The sequence below is a fragment of the Pogona vitticeps genome, chromosome 3 (assembly GCF_051106095.1).
Source record: "Pogona vitticeps strain Pit_001003342236 chromosome 3, PviZW2.1, whole genome shotgun sequence".
Lineage (NCBI taxonomy): Eukaryota > Metazoa > Chordata > Lepidosauria > Squamata > Agamidae > Pogona > Pogona vitticeps.
Window position 1 is genome coordinate 47,889,764 of NC_135785.1, and position 22,964 is coordinate 47,912,727.

At 41.5% G+C, this 22,964-nt stretch overlaps 1 protein-coding gene across 1 annotated transcript in view; it reads left to right on the forward strand.

The window, feature by feature from the left end:
* Positions 1 to 2,373: 2,373 nt before the first annotated feature.
* C3H3orf70 (chromosome 3 C3orf70 homolog) overlaps positions 2,374 to 22,964 on the forward strand; it is a 30,604-nt gene continuing 10,013 nt past the window's right edge. The window contains exon 1 of the mRNA XM_072995836.2: positions 2,374 to 2,635. Coding sequence (XP_072851937.1) covers positions 2,425 to 2,635 — 211 coding nt within the window. The 5' untranslated portion in view covers positions 2,374 to 2,424. The remainder of the gene's footprint in view (positions 2,636 to 22,964) is intronic.

Consider the following 22,964-nt stretch of genomic DNA (forward strand, 5'->3'; position numbering starts at 1 on the left):
CTTTATTAATGACAGTGAGTGGGTTATACAACACAAACTGTATTTCTACGTGCATTTACAAACCACATGTGTTTATCTGCCATGAGCCACAAAGATAGTTGGATGGTTTGTTTGTGTGAAATGTTTTTCAGAGTCAGTTCAGCCTAGGGAGATTATCCTGGACCCCTTTTCAATGGGTAAAATCCTACTGGCATAGTTACACTGGCATAAAGCAGATCTAGGCTTAGGAGCCTTTAACAGTATCCCAAAGGGAAGCCTTTAGTAGTAAAAAAAATTGCCACCAGATCACCGCTGCTGGGATCAGGACCACTGGTGGTGAGAGTGGCCATTTTTGACTATTGAAGGTTTATCCCTCTCTCCCATCCTGGGGGTCCCAAAGGCTACAAAGTTTTGGGCCCTGAATCGGGGTGGGAGGAACAGAAAACATTGAATTTGATTAAATTAATTACTTCTGCTGCATGGATTCAGTTTACATTGGCCTAACTACACCCTGGTTTGGAACTGCTTTGTAAAATTCTTCCTATTTCCACTAGTCTTTTATCTGTCAACTTGTTTGGTTGTTTTATATTCCTGTGAACGTGACTCCTGTGTGTTGGATCAACATTTAGTCATGAGCAGCTAGTCTGGCAGAAGTTAACTCACTAACTCCTTTCACCCTGTGGCACCTCCTTAGTCTTGAGAAAATGCTATAAAGATGAGGCAAATAAATGCTGACCAGCAGGAGCTGTTGTGGGAAGGCAGGGGAATCCTTAAAAATGGAAAGAGGCACCTCTTGTCTAAATAAGTAAATCAAAAACAAAAGTATAGGAACATCTTAAAGAATAATATTTATCTGAGTGTGAGCCTTTTGGGGTTTCTGACAGGTGGGCTGTAATCCACACAAAATAACAAAGAAAAGAGTCTTTAAAGTGCCAAAGTACCTTTATTTTTATAATGCATTCTGAAACAGGCTAAAATGGCTACCTCTCCTCAAACTGTCCACAGAAGGCAGGTCTGGGATTTGATCATTTGCATCTTTTACCTGCAGATGGACTACATAAACAACTGTTCATTTTTAAAAAAATACAGCTTAATTGTTTGCTTTATTTTCTTGGTTGTCAAGGCAAGTAGAATAAATTAGAAATAATACACAGAAGAGATGTCTGACTGAAGAGCTGCACAGGTTGGAGACGGTTTGTATGAACAAAGCATCTGGAAAAGATCTATTTTAAATGCAGCACTGAGGTTTGATAGCCAGTTATCATGTGGATCAGGCTAATGGAGTGAGATGCTTTTTTGATCAGTCAAAGAGACGGTTGGCCACATTGAGGGAACCATCTACCTTAAACTGAACACGTGTATTATTATAATAATAATCTTATTAGACCTGCAGGACCCTCTGGACCATCAAGTCCAGACCCTGTCCAGGAGGCACAGCGAGGAATCAAACTCCCAACCTCTGGCTCCGCAGCCAGATTATTTCGCTTTATTTGCTGCAGAACGGATGGACCTCTCTACTAGGAGCATTTTGCACATCGCCGAAACAGATGTCCTGTATCGCCACGTTGCGGATCTGTGATAGCCTGCTGGATCCAGACAGAAGGGCGGGGAGACTTTTGGAGCCAGACGGGAAGGTTGCCGATGAGGGGAGTGGGCCTGCAGGGTGGAGGCTGGGGCGCTGGCAAGACGGAGATCATGGTTGCCTCTTAAGTAAAAGGAAGAAGGGGGGATGCCGCCCACCAAAAGGACGAGACGCACGGCTAGCTCCGGCTTGCTTCTCGCAGGGGGTTCTGCTTCGAAGCGCGCGGTGGGGTGGGGTAGCCTCATATGGGAGGAGGCCGCCCTCTCCCTCCTCCCTCGGCAACCGCAGCGGTCCCTGTAGAGAAGGGCTCTCGGTCTTCCTTGCCCGTGGCTCGCGGGCTGGGCGCTCCCAAAGCCCCCGCTCGCCCGGCCCCAGGGCTGCCTACTCAGCACCTGGCCGGGGCGCAGGCGAGGGCCGGTGGCCGTCCCTTCTTGGCGGGGCTCCCGAGCAGCCTTCGTCGTCCCCCCCCCCCCGGCAGCCTCCAGCAGGCGCCCCCACCCCACCCGCCTCCACCCGCGCTCGCGAAGCGTCTGGCGGAGTCCCCACGGCCGACTTCCCCCGGCGGCCCCTCCTTCACCCCCGCCCCCTCGCTCGCTCGCTCGCGCGAGGGAGGGAGGGGAGGGGGCGGGCGGGGGCGGGCGGGGGCGGGGGCGGAGCCGGGTGGGCAGCCGGCCAGTGTGGCTCCAGGCGGGGCCGGGCTCGCCCGTGGCGTTGCCCCTCCTGGCGGGCCGCGCCGCTCTCCGCCCCGCTGCGCCTTGCGTGCGCGCAAGCGGGAGTGACTCGGCGGAGGTGCGGGCTCGGAGCCGGCGGCAGGCGGGGAAGGCGGCGGCCGCGGCGGCAGCAGCAGCGGCAGCAGCAGCAGGATGAGCGGGATCGGGGCGGCGGCGCCCAGCGCGGCTGCCGCTCCCGGGCTGGCCGGGAAGAGCGAGAAACTGGACGAGGCTCAAGCGCTGGCCCGCAGCTGCGCCGGCAGACCCGACTTCCAGCCTTGCGACGGGCTGTCGCTGTGCACCACGCATAGCCACGGCCGCTGCTTCCGCCTGCACTGGTGCTGCCATCTGGGCTGGTGCCACTGTGAGTAGCGGGCGGGGGGGGGGAGGACGAGGGCGCGGAGATGGGGCGGGACTGGCGCCGAGGGGGGCGCCGCTTGGCAGGCCTCTGCAAAGTGCGCGGTTCCGGAGGGCTCCGCGCCTGGGGCGAGCCAAGGAAGAAGCCCCCTTGTAGAGAGGCAGGCAGGCAGGCAGGCAGGGACAGCCGGGCGGGCAGGCGAGCGTTGCAGGTTTGGGGCGAGGGAGCGAGCCGCCCGTCAGGGAGTGGTGGCGGGTGCCGAGTTCGGGTCTCCCCCCCCCCGAGCGCGCACCGCCTGAGACGCGCGTGAGGATCCCGGAGGAGGAACACCCTGTTTGCTACCCACGCACACCTCGTGCGGCCCCCACCCCACCCGAAATACGATCCTGGGTTTTCATCATTTCATTTCGTCCCCTCCCCTCGGCGTCTCGAGTTCTCAGAACGATAGTGACTGGTCGCTTGACACCCGGAGTGCGGGGTGGATTTATCTACTGTAGCTTTTTTTTCCTCGGGGATCCGAGATCGTCTGCGTGTTTTTGACGAGGATCAGCCAAGAAGGGGTGGGCAGGGCTGTAATAGAACCAGTGGCAATAGTGAGTAACATGTGGCTAAGATTTTTTTTCATTTTTGCTACAACGTTGGCAGGGCGACACCCTTTCCCTTTTTTCTAGATGGGGGGGGTGAAAGACAGCAAGCCTCCCATATAATTCCATCCTCTTTTATGTTATATATTATTATTGGTTGGTTGCAAGAAGGAGCTCCCCCACCTCTTTCCCTCTACTATAACCCCTGGAGTTGTACATTCCCTGTAATGAGTACAGGTGTTCTCACAGGAACAGCTGGATGCCTCGATGGTTTAGGCATCTGGTATTTGGCTGCAGAAATAGGCTGTTTCAGTGGGATGAGCAGCAGAAATATAGGGTTTTCCCTCCCTTCATTTCGTACACCAAGAGGCTTGGTTGTAATTTGGAAAAGACTGCATCAGTGCAAACGATAGTAATTTAAGAAGGCTATAATCAAAAATGGCCATGGAAAATATTTTCTGTCACTTGTAGCATTGCTTTAAAAAAAATCAACTGCCCCTTGTTATTCTTGTTGACTAGAACCATAAGAAAGGCCAGAATCTTATTGGGATTTTACAATGGAGTAAATGAAATTGTGTAAATTGTGGCAGCAAATTGAAGCTTATTTACAAGATGCTGGGTGTGTGCCTGATTGTGTGCCAGAGATGAGATCGGCACCTTATTAATTAGCTACAATTTGCCACTGCAGCTTGAATTATTTCACTTTACAAAAGAATAAAATCCCAGTGAGATTCTGGTCAGTAGTGTGCTTATGTTCTAGATGGAAATAGCAAAATAAAGAAAACATATACAATTCCAGAATGGCATTGATTAAATGTATTCTTGCTCCATAATAGTTTTAGTTTAGCCGTCTCCCCCCTTTTCCCTTCCATGTTAAAAATTCCTAATTGAGTTAATATGTTTTTAATAAAATAATTATTTGGATGAAGGAAAGGAATGACTGGGGATGTAGGACAGGCTATGTAAATGAAATCATACGCTCTTTCTTGTCACTTTTATCGGTATAGGTTCCGTGTATTAAGTAAAGCCGTGTATATAGATAGAACTCGCCATAAAACAAATATCAGTTGTTTCCTTTGGCCTTTGCGTTATTTAGAACCACATTGGAAGAAGGGTATCTGGAACATCTTTCTTTTACAAAATAGATGGCCGTTCCAGTATCCTGCTGCTCTTGTCCAAGTCTTCCCAGGTTTTCTCTCTACTTGCAAGGCATCATGTGCTAGTCTCCTGTCCCCGTTCTAGCAAAGGATCTGTTGTATTTCTCATTTTCTGTTTCTGGAATACAGTATGTATCTTGTCAGTTAGAAGATTCATTCACCTCCTTGTGAAATGTTCTGCTACAAAATAAATCATTAAGCTAATTGCTTGCACTTCTATTTCAAATCATTATACAGTATTGTCTTATGTAGCCAACACTTTCTCATATCATTGATTATGCCTGTTTCTACTCCTCCCCCTTTATTTTGTTTTAGTTACTTAGCAGGATATTTCAACAAACTAGTAAAGGACAAGGAAATTCTTTTTTTTTCTAGGACTAGGGGCATTGCAAGAATGGCTCCCCCTTCCATGTTCTGTGTTTATTTTATTCTGTTGACTGCCATTCTTAAATTCTACATCTTTTCTTTGTTTTGCTATTTCCATCTTTTAAAAGGGAATTGACGAATGGAACAGTGTTTCACCAAGTCCTGATGGTTTCATATGTACTGATGTTGACTACATCCTCTCTGATGATGTTTTTGTTCCATGAAACCCAGTGCTAAATCAGTTTGAACTGCTGCCTTACTGCTCCTGATCAAACAACTTGAGTTCATTCTCCTACCCCCATAGTATAAATATCACAGCATGATCAGGTACTTCCTATAAAATCTGGATCACACCCCTGTAAGATGGAGATTTTATGGAAGCATTCAGTACAAATAATGTCATGAATGACTGAGTTTAGAGCTCCTGTCTGAGGACTCTGCATATACTGATAGTTATTTTTTTAAACTAGTGGCTTTTTAATTTATTTTTTAACATATGTAACATTTCTCTTAATTGCAATGGGAAAATGCAACTTATGTTTGTATCTGAACTGGATTTATTTCTGTTGGGGTGATACAGCAGTGCACTCTGATGACGGCCAAACTGAATATTTGTGTTAAAAACTAGCTTCGTGCTTGTGCGCGTATTTTTTAAACAGTAAGAGTTGGGGACCTTGATACAAACTGAGGTCATGGCAAGGGTGGAGAAGGGTTAACATTCTTCTTCACTTTGTTCCAGTGAGCATCTACCTGCATCTGCTTTTTGACCCAGATTGATATTATCAGCAAAGTATGGCAGTGGACTTGCCATTGGGTTTTTCCTCATTGGGGTACATGGCATCTGTAGTGAGCCTCATTGCAGGGGATCATAGAATTGGGAGGGGTTGCAAAAAGCCAAATATGGGAATGTACACAACCCCTCACATATGGGAATAGTTCATTGGTAGACCACATACAGGCCACGTGGTGGTCCCATGTCCAATCCCTGCCCTCTCCGGCTGTGGTTAAGAAAGATATGTGGCTGAAGTCCTAGAACAGTAGTTCACAATCTTCCTGCTTTCTCATATCTCCTTTACTATCATGGAAATCCCTTTTAAAATAAAATCCATACTTTAAAACACTTAAAACTAAACACAAATGCCTAGTTTAAAATTATTTTAAATTAAGTTTATGGGACAAAATTTGAAAATTAAAAAAAAAGCAATCTAACCTCATAAAATATGTTTTCTGTATGAACATTTAGCAATATCATGTCCTTGATGGAATTTCTTGATGCTCATTGGGGACATGCCCTCCCCCCAATACCATTAGGAACCCATGGTCTTAAAGAGCCATTGCTGGTCCTTGTAAACATCCAGTAAGCTCAGAAGGGTCAATAATTTGATTCACTATAATGCACCTTGTCTTTTAAATGAACACCTCCCATATATGGGCCATCCCTCATTTATTTGTGCTGCTGAGCCAGTGAGTACTATGTTGACCTTCTCTTGGGTCTATAGAGGTTTTTGACAATGGAGAAACAGAGTGAAATGGAAAACAGGTATTGAGTAGAAGAAGAGAAAGAAAACCAGATATACATATACATAGGTATATAAATATCGCTGGTGTTAAGAAGATCAAAACAGCTGGGTAGGCAGGTAGTGAAATAACCTTGCCCAGAAAAAAAAGGAACAGAGTATATGAGCGTGATGGCCTGCTGAGCTCTGTGTGTTCACATCTTCCTGGATCAGCTTGTCCTGTTAATTAATTTTTCAGTTATAATTGGCAGAGCGTGATTACAATGTAGCCAAGATTCCATTGATAATAGTTGTGTCTTCAGTTTTATGTAACTATTTTTGAAGTAGTTTGAGCTCTGCCCTCTTTTTCCGAATCTTTTTTGCCACCCAAGAAAAACAGATGGAAATTATTAAACCCTCTTGTTAATTTACTTCATACACATAGTCCCTATGCTTATTCTCCTTTGGGAATATTGCATAATTAGAGATATTTTAAGGTAAAAAATTACTTGCAGCTTCCAGATGTTGGAAGTAGATAATCAGCATATTTGTGCATTACTACTGGGATACAAGAGACTGGCAACCGTGTTTGATGTATGTTATGCATGAATGATGGCATTTTGGAAGCTAAGAGCCATTTTCATTGTATAGCACTATATACTGATGTTATTTGGGGGCAAAGCTAGGATGTGTATATAGCTTCTGTACCTTCAACAGATTCCAGTGTTCAGGATTCCATAAGTTGTTCCGAGATATTTTCCATGGCAAGCAGAGTACCTGTTCCATCTTATCACACAGTTTCTGTGTGCTTGTTATCTGAGAAATATAAACCATAGTGTTCACCTATAATTATGCTTGAGCAAAGGGATGTTGTATAGAGCCAGCTATGTTTGTCTGCTTTGACTACCAAATGACTGTTGCCTTGGCAGCAGTTTTGTAATATATTATGACAAGACCTTTCGACTTCATGTTTTCTTTTGTGTTTTTAAGTTGGCGATACTAAAACAAAAACTGTAACAAATGTAACAGAGATTCAGACTTTAATGTATTTCAGTGATTAGTAGAAAGGGGCTTGGTAGATGGAACCAGAGTATATTAGATCTGGAAGAAACATTTTATCTGGCTATCACAGTAATTGATTTTGGGCTAATTAATTTCCCAGACCTAGATTAGGTATGTGTTTCTTGCTTGAGTGATTAGAATTTGTTTGTGGAAGCCACTTGATAAGATTAAGTGACATATGAAGCCATCTTTTCTTTTTTTATACAGAATATCTGATCTTTCTACCAGTGGTGTACTAGTTTATCTGTAAGGAGAGGCATTTCTCCAGTGTAGATAACTACAGTACCACAGAGTCTTAGCTCCTGTGAGTGCCTGATTTTTTTCATGGCAGGTTTGAGTAACTTCTGGACCTCCAGATGTTATTTCATTCCCGTCAGCCTAATCAGCTTGGCCCATACAGAGATATGATAGAAGTAGCAATATACCAGTATCGAGAGTGAAAGATTTCTCACCCTGTTCTGTGCGATTTCTTCTGGAATGTTTTTAAGCCCATTAATGCCATAACATTTGTTTCCCAGAGTCCAAGTTAGCTGATCTTATGGGCCAGAATCCTATTGCTGATTTATATGTACACAAATGAAATTGTTTTATATTACAGTGTTGAATTGCCACTAATTAACAAGATGCCAGTCATGTTCCTGGTTGTGTACTTCTTGCATGACTTGGTGTGTGACCAGGAATGCAACAGTTATTAGCAATTCACTGCTGCAACTTAATGAGATTTCTCTTGTGCACATTTAAATGCATAGAAGAATAGGGTTGTGATCATGATATTTTAAAATTAGGACAGATGTTTAAGGAGCTTTGTTTTCATTCCTGAAAACATTATAATTCTTTGGACCTAATGGATAAATTGAACTTTCTGCACTATTATTGTAGGCATATGGGATCTTCCAAGTTGGTATAGTGGCACATATGTCTGCCCAAATATTACATAACAGTAGTCTAATGGTAAATTGGGAAGTGCAGGTGCTCATTATGATAATCCTCATAGCCACACCCCTAAAAGGAGAGAAAACAAACAGTTTGCTCAGTCAGTCCATATCAACAAATGAGGACTGGCCTTTCATAAAGCTATTGGCTCTTCATTGCACATTCAAGTCCAAACCATTCTCAAATACTTGGCTTTACAGAAGGGATTGTTGTTGTTTAGTCATGTCCGACTCTTCGTGACCCCATGAACCAGAGCACGCCAAGCCCCTTCATGGATTGCTGCCTTGTCGTGGCGAAGGGGCTTGAGTAACTCAGAGAAGCTATGGGCTATGCCGTGCAGGGACACCCAAGACGGACAGGTCATAGTGGAGAGTTCCGACTAAACGCAATCCACCTGGAGTAGGAAATGGCAATGCCACTCCAGTATCTTTGCCAAGAACGCCCCATGATCAGAAACAGAAGGGATAACTTACAGCAATATACTGTTTCTGAAAAAAAAATCCATTGCTCTGTGGGTAATGTGAGGGTTTAAAGCTGCTTAAATAGCAGCCCACACTTTTTAAAAATACAGTGCAATTAGAAATGCTAATATATTTTTGATTAATTTTATAGCCCCTTCTACACATGGCCCTAAGGTGGTTTGAAGAGTCTGTGGAAATACTGATACGTCTGCCCTTAAGAAACAGGTAATTTGTGGGGTGGGGGTGATCTAGGAATAAACAAGGCCAAACAAAGTAAAGATTTTAAAAATAAGGATTTTTCTTTGTTTTAAAAGAAGAAATGTAAATAGAAACAGTTATTCTCTACCACAAATAAGAAATCCCCAGAGCCACCTGCCTCTTTGTTACACAAGTGCTACAGATAAGTAAGTATATGTGGCTTCCTCTGGAAAGTCTCTTTGCTCTGTTTTTGACATGTTTTCCTACCACTATTACTAAAAATAGCAAATTACTTCCTTCACTGTATCAGAAGGACATAAAATATTTTTAAATGATACTAATCAAGCTCTGGAAATCTCTCCTGAGAGTTCTCAAAGTACAAGTCAAAGCAGCGTTACAAAGGTAATGTAAGATGTATCTGTTTGGGCAAGTATTTTATTTCTGAAGATTTTTAAAAAAACTTAATTGGTAGCAATAATATTTCTGTTAGAAAGCTGAAGAACACAATTGTGTTCTGTAAACATGGCAGTCCTGTAATGCAAAGTCTTCTTCAAAATATACTTCTTTTGTTTCTTACAGTCACTTGAATGTTAGTTCATATAATCAAGTTTCTCTTCAATAACTGAAATATTTTGTTAATATAACATTTTCATATAATAAGCAGGCACCAATCTATAACAATTAATTTTTGTGCCATTCTTGATGTCTGACCTGAGAATCGTATTGATGTACGAATATATTTCTTAATGCGAGTCAAACTGGATGCAGTAACTTTCATGCGTTAACTGGTTATATGAATTGGCCCTGTGAATATTGGCTCTACAGCTGCCACTTGTTTCTTTCAAGTCTATGATAAGTAGAAGGGAGGCCTAGTTTGTTCAAAAGGCAAGCATGAACAGATGTGGAACAATACAAAGGATTAAAATCAAACCTGCACTTCATGCCTCTACACAGAAGGATTAATTTTGCACAGTGCATTGATTTTTGCTTCAGAACTCTCTTAATAGTTTTTTTTTTCAATTAAGGATCTTTTTGTAAATGCAAAGCAGCATGATGTGACATTATACACATGATACATCTCCTGAAATAGCTTTTTTTGAAATATTATCTAATATTGACATCCCAGTACTGGTTGACCTTGGCAAAGGCCACTAAAGAGCAGACTTCCAGTTCTGAAAATGTGACTGGATTGCTGCAACTCTAGTCAATTTATTTTCAGATTTTTTAAAAAGTAAACGTCTCTTATTTACATGAATCTTAAATAAAATGATACAGTAAAATGAAGTAATTACATACATTATTATTTCCCTTAAATCATAACAAATGTGTTTTAAAAATTGTGTAGCATCTAATAATCATGATTTTGTAACAATCATAAAATTATAGAAAATTGAGTTGGAAGGGGCCTACAAGGCCATTAGCTTCAACTTGCTACTAGTGCAGAAATCCAAATCTAATGAAATCTGGCAGATGTCTATCCAATTTTCTCTTGACTGCCTCTAGTGTTAGAGCTGATGTAAATGATTCCATTACCTTACTGGTCTAAAAATTAATTTTTTTCCTGATATTCAGCCTGAATCTTGCTTCTTGTAACTTGAGCCCATTATTATATGTCCTGCTCTCTGGGATGATTGAGAAGAGATCCTGCCCCTCCACAGTCTTTCAAGTATTTGAAGAGTGCTGTCCTATCTCCCCTCAGTCTTCTTTTCTCAAGACTAAACATGCCCAGTTCTTTCAGTCTTTCCTCATAAGGCTTAATGTTCAGTCCCCTGATCATCCTTGTTGTCCTCCTCTGAACTTATTCCAATTTATCATCCTCCTTAAAGTCCAGAACTGGATACAGTACTCAAGATGACGCCTAAACAGTGTTGAATAGAAGGTGACTAGTACTGCACTGGATTTGTAGACTATACTTCTGTTAATGCAGCGTAAAATAGCATTTGCCTTGTTTGCAGCCATATTGCACTATTGGTTCATATTCAGCTTCCAATCAACAACATCCAATCTCAACCTTTTTTTCTTTTCTTTTTTTCTTTTTCTTTCTTTTTTGCCAGATTCCTTTTAGGAGTTCTTCTCAGGTTCCAGGGGCCCCTGTCAAGCAAGGAAAGCTGTGTGCAAATAAGGATACAACACAAACAGAAGAATCTGTGCCCTGTTAAATTTCATTCTGTTGTTTTCAGCTCAGTGCTCAGGCCTATCAAGATGTTTTTGAATTTTGTTCCTTTCTTCCAAGGTATTAGCTATTCCACCCAATTTTGTGTCATCTGCACATTTGATAAATATTCCCTGAATTTCTTAATCAAGGTCATTAATAAAAATGTTGAAGAGCACTGAATAATATTGAATAGCATAGTATAGCAGTGTAAGAGGTTTTTGTTGCTGTGATTCCATAAGTACACTGTGTCCTGAGTACACACCTGTAATGAAGTGAGTCCTGGATCCCTTGTGCATGGCAGGAGAGGAGGCTGAACATGTTCCGTATGCCTTGTCTCCGATGCATTTTTGGTATCACCTGGCAGGACAGAGTTCCAAATAGAGTAGTTCTAGAACGGGCTGGAATTTTAGCATGTATACATTACTGAAATAGCAACGTCTACACTGGCTCAGGCATGTCGTGGGAATGGCTGACGGGTGGATTCCAAAAGATCTCCTGTATGGAGAATTACTGCAAGGAAAGCACCCCAGAGAGAGACCACAGCTGCGATACAAGGATATCTGCAAGCGGGATCTGAAGGGCTTAGGCATGGACCTCAACAGATGGGAAAACTTGATGTCTGAGCATTCAGCCTGGAGGCAGGCAGTGCATCATGGCCTCTCCCATTTTGAAGAGACACTTGTTCAGCAGGCTGAGGCAAAGAAGTAGTCCCGAAACCAGCAAAATCTGGGAGCTGGACAGGGGACAGATTGTATTTGTCTTCAGTGTGGAAGGGATTGACCTTCTCAGCCACACTAGATGCTGTTCCAAGACCTCTATTCAGAGCACGTTACCATAGTCTCTCGAGACTGAAGGATGCCTACTATTAGACTCCATAAGGTGAAGTTGTTTCAATTTATGATGTCCTTGAGACATCATAAATTTCTAGGCTGTCTCAGAACAGATAAATGTTAAGGCGAACAGAAATTGCTCTAACCTCACAGGCCAACCCAGAGAACAATTTCTACTGATTGTAGCAGCAAAGTAGTGCAGCTATGTTATTGTGCAATAGAGCAAATAACATTCTACAAGGCAATTCTAAAACTGGGGAAGCCCAAACAAAAAATTATAACTTTAAAACTGTACTTTGGATCAACATCAAATTTGGCACAGGTGTAGTACATAATTTTCTCTTGATCTGTGCTAAATTTCGGGAAGTTTGGGTAAAAGGTTTTCAAGCTATGATTTCTTAAACTGCTTCCCCTTTGTAGAAACAAGTGAAAATGTCCCTAGATATAAAATAGCTAATGCAAAATGAGAAGACTAATCTTGCTATCTTGAAAGAGAATTTTTTTAAAAAATTGGAAAGAATCTGGGTTGCAGGGCTTGAAATACTGATTCTCAAAAAAGGCCTTTCAAAAAACAAAAATGACTACTTTGTTATAAGACTAGGCAGCCATGGAACAGGCATACCAGCAAAATAGTCCCAGAGTAGATGTATCGTTGTGGCTTCATGGGCTGGGAAGGGAGATGTTTGGAAAGCAATGAAAGGACACAGAAACAGTCAACAGATAGATTTTCTTTGAAGAGTCAGAAAAACAAAAACAAAAAACAGGCTGGCTTTGAAGAAAGCAATGTAGTGATAGTCTTCCAGAAAGGGACATTTTAATGTGTATTTCTAGGGAATTAGCATACAATTTCATAATGGCATTTTCAAAGTATTTCTGCATTTTTTGTATCAGCCCTAAGTGCTTTCACTAAACATTCTCTTGGGATTTTGAGACCAGGCTCTTGATACAAGTCTTCATATTAAAAAAAAAAAAGGACTAGAGAACAAATATTCAGATTTATTCATTTAATCTGATTTTTTTTTCTTTGTAGCCATTTACAAAGTAACATTAAACAAGCGAAATTCATAGCATCGGTCTTTTTTCATCAGTTAACCACTTCTCACCTAAACACAACGCAGTTGTCATGGCAGCTTTTCGACAAGTGTAAATTGTAGTGAGCACAAGAGGGTATCCTGTAGACCATCTTGACTCCTGCCATTGGTGTTGTCAGCATTTAGGCTGCCCTTTATATAGCAAAGCTTAGCATCATTTTCCTGCTGGCAGCATGAAAATGATATTGTGCAGCAATATCAGGCCATTTCCTAGCATTTTGAATCATACAGAAGCAAAATATCCCATATCCCTAAACCAGAGGTATTTTTTTTAAGAATTGATTTTTTTCACTTGAGGAAATTTATTATTACTCACCAGCCTGTATATGAATTATAATTATGGTTTTATTCAGTCTGCAATATACTAGGCCACCTGCATTTCTTCTTAATCTATTCCACTGATTAATTAACCTCACTGTTCAAAAGTGACATTTGATTTTTATCTTGACTCTTTTTAAAATGTGCCTTCTTTTTGATATGTTGAAAGAGTCCTCTACAATCAGATTAAATCTCCTGGGATAGGTGCTTAAAGGTTTGTAATCAAGTTGTTTCTTCTCTTGTGATTAAGCTAAACAGATTGAGGTCATAGTCAACCCTGCTGAAATTGGGTTGATTTTATGATTGATGTCAAAATCAATCATGAAGCTGATAATGTAATGGCAGAGTAGCAAGTGGTGCAAAATGGAAATGTACCAGGCTTGCTTTTTGATATCCATGGTATTTGTTGCTGTATGGTAACAGGAAGCCACATACCTCACTTAGTAACAGGAAATTCCATTGCTTGCCCTTTTGTCTTTGTACCTCTGAAGCTTCTGCTCCATGAGATAAAATTTTCAAATGCATAAGGGTCAATAGCAATTTATGGAGTTTCATACAGCATTATAGTGGCAACACGTACGTAATAATCATACCCTTGAAGTTATGAGTACATAATGTGGGAAAATAAATGGATGTTAACAATGTGTGAAACTAGCTGGGTGGTTCAGTGGATTCAGAGTCAAGTAAGGGAGATCACTCCCCTAGTGTGCCTTTTAAAGAAAAGGCAGCCTATGTATCCTTGGACAAGCTGCATAGTCCCAGGGCACCCTCAGAAGGAGGGAATGGTAAACAATTTCTGTTTATGCCTAGAAAACTCTGGAATGGGTCATCATAAGTCAGAACTGACTTGATGATACAAAATTCTGGTTATTGTCATAGTATGTTAAGTTCTGACTTGGGTTAAGTAGAACTTGAGCACATGGGCTGCTCTAAACATAATTGAAAGTCTTTACAACTGCCTGAACTCTTTGAAATGGCTAATGATCTAGAGGCATGTATTTTTTCAGTGACTGCTCATGTAAATTAATTATACAAAGGTTTGATTGTCCATAGAGTATGACTTACTTGTGTTTTGCCAAAAGAAACAGGGAGAAACAATCTCATGATATCTGCGGCGAATAACAATATGTTGTGTCTTTATTAAGTGGTAAAAATCTTTTAAAAATTTCTTGCTTAACGCATTTCAGCAGGGCTTTCATCAGAAGCTTAAAAGTAAACAAAATTTAAAAATTATAAATGTATACATATCAGGTATATTCCTATTAAACCCTAAGACCTTGACTCATCTGAGAATAAAATGCCTCTCTGCTCCACGTCAACATTACTGATTAGCTTTGGAGCTGATACAGACCAGAGAAATTTAAAGATTTTGGTATGTGTTGACTATTTCACTTATTGAGGTTATTTATAAGGCTTAAACATTGCTAATAATTGTTTTTAGTGTATAAAATATACCGTAGGTCCTCAGCTATACATATATATGTGTTTATTCTCCTATTTGCCTGGTTTGTATAAGTTTTGTAATGAGTTACGTTCTTAAGCCACATAATGTTTTATAGGAATATACCTGATATGTATACATTTATAATTTTGAAATTTTGTTTACTTTTAAGCTTCTAATGAGGGCCCTGCTGAAGCACATCAAGCAAGAAAGTTTTTTAAAGGCTTTTGTTGTTGTTGTTTAATCGTTTAGTCATGTCCGACTCTTCGTGACCCCATGGACCAGAGCACGCCAGACCCTCCTATCTTCCACTGCCTCCCGGAGTTGTGTCAAATTCATGTTGGTTGCTTCGCAGACACTGTCCAGCCATCTCATCCTCGGTCATCCCCTTCTCCTCTTGCCGTCACACTTTCCTAACATCAAGGTCTTTTCCAAGGAGTCTCCTCTTCTCATCAAATGGCCAAAGTACTGGAGCCTCAGCTTCAGGATCTGTCCTTCCAGTGAGCACTCAGGGTTGATTTCCTTTAGAATTGATAGGTTTGTTCTCCTTGCAGTCCAGGGGACTCTCAAGAGCCTCCTCCAGCACCACAATTCAAAGGCATCAATTTTTCGGCGGTCTGCTTTCTTTATGGTCCAGCTCTCACATCCATACATCACAACAGGAAAAACCATAGCTTTGATTATTCGGACTTTTATTGGCAAGGTGATGTCTCCGCTTTTTAAGATGCTGTCAAGGTTTGTCATCGCTTTCCTCCCCAGAAGCAGGCGTCTTTTAATTTCATGGCTGCTGTCTCCATCTGCAGTGATCATGGAGCCCAAGAAAGTAAAATCTGTCACTGCCTCCATATCTTCCCCTTCTATTTGGCAGGAGGTGATGGGACCAGTGGCCATTATCTTAGTTTTTTTGATGTTGAGTTTCAGGCCGTTTTTTGCACTCTCCTCTTTCACCCTCATTACAAGTTCTTTAATTCCTTCTCACTTTCTGCCATCAGAGTGGTATCATCTGCATATCTGAGATTGTTGATATTTCTTCCGGCAATCTTAATTCCAGCTTGGGATTCCTCCAGTCCAGCCTTCCGCATGATGTATTCTGCATATGTTAAATAAGCCGGGGGACAATATACAGCCTTGTCGTACTCCTTTCCCAATTTTGAACCACTCAGTTGTTCCATATCCAGTTCTAACTGTTGCTTCCTGTCCTACATATAGGTTTCTTAGGAGACAGACAAGGTGGTCAGGCACTCCCATTTCTTTAAGGACTTGCCATAGTTTGCTGTGGTCCACACAGTCAAAGGCTTTTACATAGTCAATGAAGCAGAAGTAGATATTTTTCTGGAACTATCTGGCTTTCTCCATAATCCAGCGACAGATTTTGTCCCTTTTACCACTTAATAAAGACACAACATATTGTTATTTACCCCAGACATCCCGAGACTGTTTCTCCCTTTATCTTTTGGTTTCTGTTGGATGTGCCAGTTCCCTACAATTAATTTTCTTGTGTTTTGCACCTTGCTGGCAGTTTAAATCCTTGTTCAGAGATCATAAAAGGAAAATGGAACATAGAATCTCTCAATAAAATCTAATACCATTGGCCACTTGAGAGTTTTTTCAATACATGTGTTATAGCCTTTTGCCTTTTGGCAGGAGATCAGGTTTTCTCCTGTGTGTGTGTGTGTTCAGTCGTTTAGTCGTGTCCGACTCTTCGTGACCCCATGGACCAGAGCACGCCAGGCCCTCCTGTCTTCTACTGCCTCCCGGAGTTGTGTCAGGTTCATGTTGGTTGCTTCGCAGACACTGTCCAGCCATCTCATCCTCGGTCGTCCCCTTCTCCTCTTGCCATCACACCTTCCTAACATCAAGGTTTTTTCCAAGGACTCTTTTCTTCTCATGAGATGGCCAAAGTACTGGAGCCTCAGCTTCAGGATATGTCCTTCCAGTGAGCACTCAGGGTTGATTTCCTTTAGAACTGATAGGTTTGTTCTCCTTGCAGTCCAGGGGATTCTCAAGAGCCTCCTCCAGCACCACAATTCAAAGGCATCAATTCTTCGGCAGTCTGCTTTCTTTATGGTCCAGCTCTCACTTCCATACATCACGACAGGAAAAACCATAGCTTTGACTATTCGGACTTTTGTTGGCAAGGTGATGTCTCTGCTTTTCAAGATGCTGTCAAGATTTGTCATCGCTTTCCTCCCAAGAAGAAGGCGTCTTTTAATTTCATGGCTGCTGTCTCCATCTGCAGTGATCATGGAGCCCAGGAAGATAAAATTTGACACTGCCTCCATATCTTCCCCTTCTATTTCCCAGGAGGGGAAACTCACAGATAATTACTTCTTATCACTATGCACTTTTTGTGCTAAGGGCACTTGTTGTGAAATGATTGATACTGTAGATCTATAGATCTAAATGCATGCTGCTGATTGAGAGATGGGTTGAAGGAACTGGGGGCTCATGTAGAGCTATCGAGAAAGTGATGTATTTCCATAGGGACAAACAACAAACTTACAGAACTTGTAACTGAAGGAGAAATAGACATTGTAAACTAAGAAGACAGAATTCATATTTTTCCTTTTTTGTCTTTCTCATTTCTTTTTCTTCATTTTAATTTCTTCTAGTTTTTCTTATCACTGCTTGCAGTGCCTTTTTTCATGTAGCCTCATGCATGTGAATCTGTAAATTTTATGGTTTTTTACTTATATCCTGCCTTTCTCCCTATTTGAAGAACCAAAGACAGTGATGTTAAAATCAGTAGATACTTGAATTAAATCACTAAAAATCCAATTAAATATATAATAATATCAAAGGCTATTAATATAATTATAAAATGTAATAAGATATATAAAAAGGTAAAGGTTCCCCTTGACAATTTTTTTGTCCAGTCGTGTTAGACTCTAGGGGACGGTGCTCATCCCCGTTTCCAAGCCATAGAGCCAGCGTTTTGTCCAAACGCAAACTTCCGTGGTCACATGGCCAGTGCGACTTAGACACGGAACGCTCTTACCTTCCCACCGAGGTGATCCCTATTTATCTACTTGCTTTTGCATGCTTTCAAACCGCTAGGTTGGCGGGAGCTGGGCCAAGTGACGGGCGCTCACTCCGTCGCGTGGATTTGATCTTACGACTGCTTGGTCTTCTGACCCTGCAGCACAGGCTTCTGCGGTTTAGCCCGCAGCGCCACCACGTCCCATGATAAGATATATACGATACATTAAAATAAGTTTACATGAGAAAAGCACAGCATCCTCTATTAAAAACTCTCTTTTCTGCAGCTTGTTCAGAGGCAAAAACTTTCCTGAAGGGAAAGATCTTTGTCTGCCAGTGGAAGGACAACATAAAAGGGACCAGTGCAATATACTATGGAAGGGAGTTCCACAAACTGGGACCAGCCAGAGTAGAATACTGCACCAAATATGCTTGTAAGTGTGTTGAGTCTGAGAGACAGGTCCCTTTCAAATATCTTACAACCTGGGAAGTCTCATGTGGAGATGCAGTTCTTGAGATTGTCTAGACTTTAACTGTATTTATTTTATATACCTCAGTTTATTGTTTATTTAGTGGAGTGTTCTTTGTAACCCCTATCAGTGTTGGAATGAATTGCTTTGTAGTTGTTTTCATTATCAAACATCCTTTTTGGAAAACATGGATTTCATAGTTAATAAGGTGTAAATTTAGAAAGTTGAAAGAGAGCTTTTCATGTTTGAGCAGCATTAAATAGGTTCAAAGGTAAATGAATACTGAGACCTCTACAGGCAGGGGAAAAAAAGAATGTTTAAGCAGATCCTCTCCTTATTTCATGGTTAGATACCTTCAAATTAGCAATAAAATTTGATGCTGTGAGTCAGGGATGCATACAGACTTCTTGATTACCCTATAACTAATCTATCTATGTGCTCAATCTGTTGACTTGTTTTTAATGTATTTCAGTTGGGATGATTTTAATGTGTAAAAATTAACTATGATGGTTAGATTTTAATAATGCAAAAGCCAGAAATTTCCTTAAAAATGATACATTGTGAGCCCCACTGGCCCTTTCCACGACTGTAGGAGCTCCTTCCTCCATCCCTTGATCCATAAGATGCTCAAGGTGTTTCAATACAAAGAGCTTCATTTGAACTGGGATAGAACATATAAACAAACCACTACTTATTGCCTTCAGGACAGTTTCCTTCACTTCCCTCAGGTCAGAGTCCAAGTACAGAGACCCTTCAGTTAGCGTTACCAGGTGTGTTGCAAGTCCTTTTTCCCCCAGTGAGGGCTTGCAACAAGGAGGGTTTATATGGCAATGGTGATCGTCCCTTTCCCTCCTTCCTTGCTGACCCCTCAGAGAGTTGCTGCTCCTGTTGCTGCTGTCTCCTCCAGTGTCAGAGCTCGGTGGGGATTGGTTCTCCCAGCATGGGTCCAAGTGAATGAGGTTGCTTGGGCCAGTGCTTTTGTTCCCCCCCAGAAATGAAGCTAGGGAGGTGGCTGGGGTTTGAGGCATACCTCTACTTCTTCCTTTGGCACCTGGAGCTACACCAATACCATGGTCCAGGGATCTTTGTTATAAATATATTTCCAATTTATTTCCTGGAGGTTCAGGTTCCTCAGGAGTTTTTTTCCTTAGCCTGGAAAGCCTTGTCTGGGTCTTTGAAGGCATTCCCTAGACCCCCTCTTCCTCTGGCTCTTCTGTTACCACATCTGGCAACAGGTCCCCAGTCTGAACCCCCTTCTGTACCCTCTCCTTCTCTCCTCCTGATGGTGTCTGCCCCTGTGCCCCCAACGCCTCCCTTATATGACCTAGCTTCCACAGGCCCTCCTCCTCCCCTTCCTTCCCCCTCCCTCTTTTTTGCCTGGGTTCTCTGCTCACATCTTCCCCTCCAGGATCTCCATATAGATAACCCTCTCTAGAGCCCTAGGTTCTTTAGGCATGGGTTTCCCTGGCAACCATTTGGCCAATAGGCTGCCTCCCAGGTCCACTGGGGAGCTCACTGTCTGGAATTCTCCTTAACCAGGCAGAAGGTGAGACAGCCTGATGGGGGGGGGGCTGTGGTCAGGGATGATTCAGGCCTCTGGTGGGCCCTGGGCAAAAAAATTTATGCTATCCAATACTATTGATTGTATGGGGTTGCAATACGCTGGGCTCAGGTGCGGGAGGAGGCAGAGGGCCATGGACGCTTTGAAGGAGCAGCTGCCACCAACCATCTGAGGATATTGGTGGGAAGAGTGCCTCTGAGCCTAAGGAGAATGCATCCTGGCTGGCCTTACTCTCTCCCCCCCTTTCCTCACCTGACCTCTGAAGAGTGGGACTACATGGCAAAAACTTATACATTTATACATAACCTCAAACCAGAGATTATATTTGGGCATATTTGGTTTGGGGCCATGTATAAATATTTGCCACGTAGTCCCACTTGTATGTCTGAGGAAGTGGACTTGGCCACAAAAGCTCACATTAAAATACAGTATAGCAGTTAGTCTTCAAGGTGTCATGTCACAGCATTTTTGTCGCCTTAATTTTTTAAAATCTTTTTGCCCGCTATGCTAGCACTGACTAACACGGCTACCTCTTCTAAAACTAATACATTTGTTTGTATTTGTATGATAAATGCAAATAGGAGCATCTTATCAGAAGCTGTAGGCTCTTTTGATCATGTTTGCTTATGACCTTCTAAGAGTGTAGCTGGTTCTTCTCTGCTTCCATCAGTATCTTCAATATTAATATGCATATATGTGAACCAGTAGAGAACTGGTAAAAAACTGTAGTATTTCCTAATAATATCCTGTACTGTAATGCCTTTTCAAGTAACAAAGCAGCTGAGTGTAATTATGCACTGAGGGAGATGGTTGGTTTAAATCATGCCTTCAAATCTATTTTGCTGTAGGAGACTGATTACTTCTTGTGCAAATAGGCGGTTGCAAAAGTCAGATTCCTCTGTCACTGTGAAGAAGCAGTGACACTGTTGCCAGGAGTTCATGGCCCAAATGTAGGAAACAAGTTCTCACAATAATAGCTTGCCTCCAAGTCAGACTAATACACTGAAATTCTCATGGGACTCAGGTCCTCCAGTTCCTGCTCAAGATGCCCTTTTTACAAATTCAGCTGTTGATTTTCCACAATAAGTACATTCAGCGGCTTTTGGAGGGCAAGCAGTAGAAGTCTCCAAAACGTCTCCCTACTGTTGCAGCTAATATTGCTTGGTTTTTTGGGCATTCACATCTGCCACTGTACACACATAAACTGGTATAATGTTATGTGTCTTACAAGTGTGTATAGCAGTCCAGGTTAACTTGTTGAAGTGTGCTTTGGACCATAAAAGTTTATGCCATCCAATACTATTGATAGTTTGTAAGATGCCAGAAGATTTTTTGTTATGGTATAAGATACTAACTATGCTGTTTTTGTGGAAATCTCAAAGACTATATACATTCCTCATAAAAAATGTTTAGTGCAGCTGACCAGCTAAGGCTTGGATGATAGAGTATTAGAAATTAAATGTATGGTGTGTTTTACTCTCCTCTCCCATTGTCCTTGTTTTAGTGTGAGCTCTCAGAGACACAGGTGGTTGCATGTGGGTGGCCTGCAGTGGGGATATTGAATTATCCACTTGTAATAGAAAAATGGCAAATCCATTTCCCTGAAAGGAAGCTGAGCTCTGATGATGATGCTTGTGTTGCAAAGAAATACTTTATTACCTTTCTTAGAGATAAATGTGTTCTTCCGGTGAAGCTATTAGTGCTTACACTTCCTTCAAATCATCAGACAACTGAACGGGTTTTAACTTGTGAGGAACAAGCAGCTATAATTAGTTTTTTGATGTCAAATCACATTAGGCTTGCGGAAGACAGGTGTATTTCAAGAAAAAAATCAGTTTAAAAAACTCTCTGTATATTCCAAATCATATTCAGAGATCATTTTGCAAAGGTTTGTTCATTTTATTTATTTGTTTGTTTATTTACTTATTTATTGTTGCAGCCAAATACAAATAGTCAATTGCTCATTATCTGTAGGTAATGATTTTGGTGGGTTTCATAAGCAAACGTTTACAGAGGTTGAATTTTCATGGATTTGCATATTGCTGCCATTTACCTGTGTTTTTAGAGTTATTTTTATGTCAATGACTGTAATGTTGCATCACATAGTAAGTCACAACAAGAGTAGGTCCATTGAATCAGTGGAGATCTAGTGAGTCACCTCCTCCATAAGTTCTATTGATTCAAAGGGCCTACTTTAGTTGCAACGAACTATAAGCAACAGGATTTCAGAAAGTATTTTTTTCAGTGTCATTTAGTACAATTTTATCATGAAACATATCCCAGGAGACCAAGGAATGCCAGCTAGGCATATGTATTTTGATAGAACCCCCAATGGAACATGTTTTCCAAAATAAATCTGCTCCTGTATAAAGGTTGTTATCAAAGGCCCTCATCCAGCTATCCTTCGTAACAGAAGCAGTGACCAAAGAAAGAGGTGTTTTTTTTAATAAATGACATCTTCTGGCAGACATTTCTCCTAAGAAAGTTGCTTGGCACCAGCCCTGCTGTCATCATGGTGCTTGAGGAAGATGTTTTATTCTGATCTTTAATTTTTGACAATTTTAGCAGCTGCTATACTTATTAATTACAATTTAGAGTTGCATTTTTCTGTTTTGTATTTATTGGCTGTTTGTTTTATATAGACTGTCATGGAAGCATGACTAAAAAGTGGTGTGTAGTTTCCTAAAATTATTTTTTAAAATTAAGTACCATCTCCATGGGCAGAGTAGCTGGGAGGTACAACCGCACATATTCTTCTACTACATCTGAAGCATAATTTGTGGCTTGACCATATATAGATGGAAAATAAAGTTAGTCTCCACTCTCTTCTTTTTAAAGGAAAGGATAGAATAAATTAGCAATGCATTATGGGCACCTCACATGGGGTAGGCATGGTGGGGATATGAAAGCTTTTATGCTTCTCTTCTGAGCCTACTGGAGAAATATTTTGACTCTGTGAAGAGATAAGTGTCATGGCTTCATTTATCTTATTCTGAGCTCTTCAGGTGCTTTCTGAGGAATGGTACTGCAAGAATTCAAGTGGCATGTTTGCATAGGTGAGCACCCTTTGTGAGCAGAATCAGCCCCTCAAGTAATTTCCTTTTTCAGTTCTGTTCTAACAGCTATTGTCACTCTCATCCCTTTCACCAGAAAAGAGGAACTTATTTGTGGGGGCCAGGATGGGATAGTAGGCAGTGCAGCTCCAGAAGCAGCCACAGTGAGGGTGGAAGAGA